This window comes from Sinocyclocheilus rhinocerous, unplaced genomic scaffold (assembly GCF_001515625.1).
Source record: "Sinocyclocheilus rhinocerous isolate Xijiao unplaced genomic scaffold, SAMN03320098_v1.1 scaffold307, whole genome shotgun sequence".
In the NCBI taxonomy this organism is placed as follows: Eukaryota; Metazoa; Chordata; class Actinopteri; order Cypriniformes; family Cyprinidae; genus Sinocyclocheilus; species Sinocyclocheilus rhinocerous.
The window spans coordinates 1200055-1206989 of NW_015662942.1; the positions used below are offsets into that span (position 1 = coordinate 1200055).

The following is a 6935-nucleotide window of genomic DNA, read 5'->3' on the forward strand; positions in this document are numbered from 1 at the left end:
CTCCATCTAGATGGTGACATCAAGTGTACGGCCCTTTTTGAGGCCGCCTTGATAAACTGTCATATGGTTGAGTTGGTTTGGCCTCCTCTTCTTAGAGAGTCATTCTGCTGAGGCCTCCGCTCACCTGAGCTCCAGCTAGACTTGGAATCAAGTGTTCTGCCCTCTGTAGGGCCGCCTTGACAAAAGGTCCTTATGCGGAGTAGGTTTGGCCTCCTCTCGCTTAGAGAGTTGTTCTGTTGAGGCCTCCGCTCACCTGAGCTCCATCTAGATGGTGACATCAAGTGTACGGCCCTTTTTGAGGCCGCTTAGATAAACTGTCATATGGTTGAGTTGGTTTAGCCTTCTCTCACTTAGAGAGTCATTCTGCTGAGGCCTCTGCTCACCTGAGCTCTGGTTAGACAGTGTAATCAAGTGTTCGGCCTTCTGTAGGCCGCCTTGATAGTTAGTCTCGCTTAGACCATTCGGGTCTGGTTATACGGGACCGACGCTCTCTATCGGGATAGAGAGCATGAAACCGTGTCCAGCTGCACCTCAGAGGGTTGTCTTTGAGCCTGACGCTTTTTTTGAGGCCGCCTTGATAGTCGTTTTTTTGGTTGAACTGGTTTGGCCTCATCTCGCTTAGTCGTTCTGTTGAGTCCTCCGCTCACCTGAGCTCCATCTAGATGGTGACATCAAGTGTACGGCCCTTTTTGAGACCGCCCTCAACACTCCATAGACGGTCGGGCCCGTGGGTCTTCACTGTCACACTGCCCTTATAGTTGAATCAGTAATCACCCCTCTGCGGAGTGGGCTGGAATACACTGCGTTCCCTGAGGTGGTAGCCCCCCTGGGTGGCAGGCCAGGGTCTGGTGTGTTTTTTTAGACACCTGGCCGTATCCCCTTCAAGGAATCTCTTTCTTCTGATTCCAAGCCTTGAGCTCTGCCCTAGGCTTGGGCCTCCTAGCCCAGCCCTTAACAGTAGGTTCTTTTAGGGTATGCAGCTCAGGCCCTTGGCCGAAGGGGATAATGTCACTGACAGCCTAGCAAGACGCATGAGTGTGCATTCCTCTGCTTTTAAACAAGTGTTCATAACATTATGGTTGAACCACTGATGTCACATGGACTATTTTAACGATGTCCTTACTACCTTTCTGGGCCATATAATGCTTCAGTTGCATTGCTGTCTATGCAGGGTCAGAAAGCTCTCTTTCTAAAATATCTTAATTTGTGTTCTGAAAATGAACAAAAGTCTTACGGATTTGGAACAACATGAGGGTGAGTAATTAATGACAGAATTGTATATAGTAATACTGTAATAATACTGTATATAGTGAATAAATTATAAAAATAGTATTATATTTATAAACTTTTGTTCAAGGCCTATGAATTCAAGTAATGGCCCTGAAATACTACAATATAAGATTCTGGACATTCCTCCCACCCCATGACACACACTGAGTCACTCTCGCATACTGAAGAAATGCGGTTTTGTTTGGCCGGACTGCACTGATCCGTTTTTGTATGGTCTCTAAAGGAAAATCTTTTCTTCGTGATGGAGTACTTAAATGGGGGCGACTTAATGTTCCACATCCAGGCCTGCCACAGATTTGACCTCCCACGGTCCACGTGAGACTCATATGCAGCCCCCACAAACACATTTTAAAAGCTGAGACTCTGCCTACTCTTCTTTTCTCTGGGTTTCACTCTCTTACACCTCCTCTATGCTCTCTGTCGATAGGTTCTATGCAGCTGAGATCGTTTGTGGACTGCAGTTTCTACATTCTAAAGGCATTGTGTACAGGTATACACTACTGTGGAAACTATATTGCATAAAATATGAGCTAAAAGTGTGTTGATAAGACAGATATTTCAATATTGCCATAAATTTATATGCATATTATGCCTCCACAGAGATCTTAAGCTGGATAACATTTTGCTAGACATCGATGGTCACATCAAGATCCACGATTTTGGCATGTGTAAAGAGAACATTTTTGGAGAAGCTAGAACGTGCACCTTCTGTGGAACACCAGACTACATCGCTCCTGAGGTGAGGATCGCTACCACATTTACTATAGTTAATATATATATATATTATTATTTTTAATTGTTTACATGTAAAAAATGATTGCACAAAATAATAAATACAAATGTACACTGTATGTTTCACAGATTCTGCTTGGGCAGAAATATGGGACTTCTGTAGACTGGTGGTCATTTGGTGTCCTTCTTTATGAGATGTTGATTGGCCAGTCCCCATTTCATGGCCATGACGAGGAAGAGCTGTTTCAGTCGATTCGCACAGATGACCCCTGCTACCCACGCTGGTTAACTAGAGACAAACGGGACATTCTTATAAAGGTATGTCAGAGTTAATGTTAAATAGAGTGCTACCCACGCTGGTTAACTAGAGACACACGGGACATTCTTATAAAGGTATGTCAGAGTTAATGTTAAATAGAAGAATGCTTTACTCTGGTTTGTGGGTCTCAATCGGTTATAACTGGGTTTTCTGAATGGTTCTAGCTATTTGTCCGGGAACCAGAGCGAAGGCTGGGTGTGAAAGGAAATATACGACAGCATGCGTTCTTCAGAGACACGGACTGGAACGCACTAGAGAAACGTCAGGTGGAGCCGCCCTTCAGGCCTACTGTGGTAAGTTCATCACTGCCGTAAAAAAAAGACTGTTGTTCCGTTCCAAAACCTAATGAGCTGCCTACCTAGATAACATTTTAAAGATAACCACGCTCTTCGTGCATAAGCTGTTGCAAGATGAATTGCATGCATCTTTTAAAATGCAATCCCAGAATGCGACCGGTTCAGAGAAAAAATAATCAGAAAGATTGCAGAATAGTTGATTAATCTGATTATGTTCGGATTCTGAAATTCTGATTATTACTGACTTTTTTTTTTTTTTTTTAAGTTTCAATTTCCAAAATGTTTTTGTTTTTTTTTGCCACATATGCCCTAAATATATTTCTAGCCAAAGAAAGCTTTTTATATAAAAGCACACTTACATACACACACTTTTTCTCACATTTTCGGTAGTGACAGTAATACTTTGGTAGCAACCACATCGCATTACAGAATTTTAACTCACATACTAAAATACAACTAAAGCATACTAAAATACAAAATAAATTGCATAACTGTACAAAAATTTTGCTTATTTCCCCCAAATATGAGCATTAGGTGTTCCCTTTTGTCACTACCGAAACAATGATGACATGTTTCAGTAATGACTGTTTCGGTAGTGACAATTCTATGGGATAACACCCAAAAAAAACAAAGATGTCCTTACCAAAACTCCACCAAATGTTTCGGTAGTGACAATTCTATGGGATAACACCCAAAAAAAACAAAGATGTCCTTACCAAAACTCCACCAAATGTTTCGGTAGAGACAATTCAATGGGATAACACCCAAAAAAAAAAACAAGATGTCATTACCAAAACTCCACCAAATGTTTCGGTAGTGACAAAAATGCGGGACACGTTTTTTTAAACAAAGTTTCATAATTTACAAAGAAAATATAAAATAAATATATGTTTTAACTTTTTAAAAGAATCAAAAAGATACTTTTAAAAATAACAATGGAAAAAAAATACAAACATTTCTTCAATATCATTTTCATAAGTTGAAATGTAGGGGTTAGAGTTCGGGACAGCCACCTCCCAATTGAAAGTACCCAATAAATGATGATCATTCTCAGCAAAATATTTTTTTATTTATGATTATATTTATTTGTCCGATTACATTTGAGCCCCTGAAAATGAGGGGACTGTGTAGAAAAATGGTTGTAATTGCTAAGCATTTTATGTTATATTTTTGTTCAACCCCTTGAATGATTAAAGCTTAAAGTCTGCACTTTAATTTCATCTCGTTTCATTTTAATTCTATTCTGGTGGCATACAGAGTCAAAATTATGAAAATTGTGTCAGTGTCCAAATATATATGGACATAACTGTATATATCTGTCTATCTATCATCTGTCTGTCTGTCTATCTAGAGCTTAGTGGCAGGATATATGGGCAGCTTTAGTTTGAGCTGCTTGATTCAGTGCACACAGGTTAGCATTCTGGTTGCCATTTGAAAGTGTCACGTACACAATTTGCATGCGACATGGTCAGTGTTTGTGCGCACCTGTACCTGAACGTAGGCATGCACTCCTCTTTGAGTATGTGCACAACATGCTTGGCTGACGGTCCAGCATTGAGAGTAAGTTAATCCAGACGGGCGTCAGGGTCAGTCGGCAAAGTAATGAGATCTAAAGTGAACAGGGTCAAGAGCAGACAACAGTATGACACATCCAGCCTAGTCACTTTCAAGATCAGTCTTTCAATGTTAACTACCTTCTTCATTGTTCAGTCATGATTTCTTACATTCGAATGAGAAATTATTTTATTATATGAGACGAAAATGGAGAAAGTGGCATAGGAGGATGTGACAAACTGGCATAGGATGCTGAATGGAATTACATATTTAGATATAACACAACCAGAAAATACAGACTGTGAGGTCTTTATTGTAAGGCTGAAACACTGGCCGCCAGCCAGTGGCATGACGTATGACATGTACTGTATAGGAAGTGATCTATTACTGTTTTCGTGGTAACTGGATTAGGTTTAACATTGAGTGTGCATGATACAAGGGGGGACATCTACTCTATGTGTCAGCTGAACTAGAGGACATGGATTGCCATGAAGCATCAGTATCTCTTAACACACTCATGTAGGTTGAAATAGGAAGTTTGAAATTCTTCATTTAAGGATTACCACTCTACTCACTTTAGCAAATGCTTAGCAACACCATGAAAACCACCTAGAACACCCTAGCAATGCCTAGCAAACATCTAAAACATTTAGAAACAAACTAAGTTTGCTAAACTCATTGCAACAAACTAAAAAACACCACTGTATAGCAACACCAGGGGAAAACTTACCTGAACATCATGGCAGGAAGCTCTGGATGGTCAAACATCTTCATCATTTTCTTCAAAACAGATTATTTTTATGTGACTCACTGTGGTAAATATTGCCCTACAGTACATTTACCATTGTCAGAAACACAATAACTTGCACATTAGCATTATATTCAGGTATTTTATCTCGGTCCGGAAAGTCATTTGAAATGGCCTATTACTGTATTTTCTAAGCGACTGGACCCCCAAAAAATCCCATAGATTTACATTGAAGCAGGGAATTGGAAGCAGGTTATTTTTAGGCCAGTAATACCTTAGCAACCATCCAGACCACCCTAAAATTGGCAACTGGATTATAACAAATGAAAAACCACTCTACTCACTTTAGCAAATGCTTAGCAACACCTTAGAGACCACATAACAACACCATGAAAACCACCTAGAACACCCTAGCAATGCCTAGCAAACATCTAAAACGTTTAGAAACAAACTAAGTTTGCTAAACTCATTGCAACAAACTAAAAAAACACCACTGTATAGCAACACCAGGGGAAAACTTACCTGAACATCATGGCAGGAAGCTCTGGATGGTCAAACATCTTCATCAGTCATGTTCATTTCGATCTTTTAGCACTTAGGCTAATAAGTGCACGCTCACCTGAGATCTGACTGTTCAGGACTCCAGGGACAGTTGTTGGATGACATTCAGGGCCTGGTTTAGGTTTACCGATGCACACTCACCTCTTTGAGGCCGGACAGGGGAAAAAAAGGAACTAAACCAAGCCCCATATGATCTAGTGAATGTGAGAAGTCTCACGTCCACCTGAAAGTCTCTCCTCCACTCACATCCATTCCTCTCTCTCACTCCGCCCAGCTTGTTCTTCCTCCGCTCTTCAAACTGTAGCAATTTTGGGAGAATTGGGCGAGGTCTGGTACAAATGAGACACAGACATCACCTCGTTTTTTATTGGCACTGCATGTAAAGAAATAAAGAAAAAACCTTAGTGTTTTATATAATTTCATCACTTGACCAAGCACAGAAAATGCTGAGAAATTGCACTTTTTATGTCTTTGGGTTGATAAAGGCTGGTTTTAATTTACCTTCCCCCATTCAATAGCACAGGGAGGACTTTTATAACTAAAAGACTTAATAGAGTTTTCAGTCATGCTTCCTTATGAATCTCATCTCAGGGGTTTGTCATAAAAATTCCTTTCGATGTGAACTCAAATGTTTTGAAATATCTGAATTTTGATAGCATAGCTCATGACATTGTTGTAACGACACATTTGAGATTTTTGGGGTCATTTTCTAAGGTAAAATGAAGAATAGAATAGAATAGAATAGAATAGATTCCAAATATGCAATAGACAGACAGACAGACAGACAGAGAGAGAGAGACAGACAGACAGACAGACAGACAGACAGACAGATAGATAGATAGATAGATAGATAGATAGCATAAACACAGCACATTTCATTGGAGAGTGTTGTATACTCTAATTCTCTCCTTCAGCGAATATGAATAGTGCACTCTTAACCCGAATTAGTTGACTTTACTAGAAAATTGCGTGGAAACCCGTTGCACTAAATAATTTTAGTTTTTACACAGGGTGACACTAAACAGGTTAAGTTGTATTAACATAGAACATTTAGTGGGTGTAGCAGACAAATCAAGTTGGCATTAGTAGTCTTTACTAAAAAGCATTAGTTCACATTATGAATTTTTTTGAGGATATGTTTTATAAAATAACTATTAAGTTGAACAAAAAAATATTAATATTAACAAATGATTTTAAGTAGTGATAGTTATATTTAAGTAATGTATTATAATTTTAAAATGATACTACTTAAATTGTAAAATTATTTTATTTACTTTTAAAGAAATAAACAATAACAACATTTCAATGTTTTTTTTTATTGTTCACAAAAAGTCGTACTTAACTTTTCAACCAAAAGACAAGTAACATTTTTTGCATAAGCAAACAGTTTTGCTTGTTAACAATTGTAAATTGTTTAGAGGAACATGAAAACACA

General features: G+C 38.9%; 1 protein-coding gene across 1 annotated transcript in view; it reads left to right on the forward strand.

Annotated features, from left to right (window-relative positions):
• Positions 1-2689, forward strand: part of LOC107728508 (protein kinase C theta type) — a 25770-nt gene extending 23081 nt beyond the window's left edge. Inside the window, exons 14-18 of the mRNA XM_016538703.1 lie at positions 1514-1605; positions 1718-1780; positions 1891-2029; positions 2152-2340; positions 2506-2689. Of these exons, the coding sequence (XP_016394189.1) occupies positions 1514-1605; positions 1718-1780; positions 1891-2029; positions 2152-2340; positions 2506-2655 (633 nt within the window). The 3' untranslated portion in view covers positions 2656-2689. The remainder of the gene's footprint in view (positions 1-1513; positions 1606-1717; positions 1781-1890; positions 2030-2151; positions 2341-2505) is intronic.
• Positions 2690-6935: the final 4246 nt, after the last annotated feature.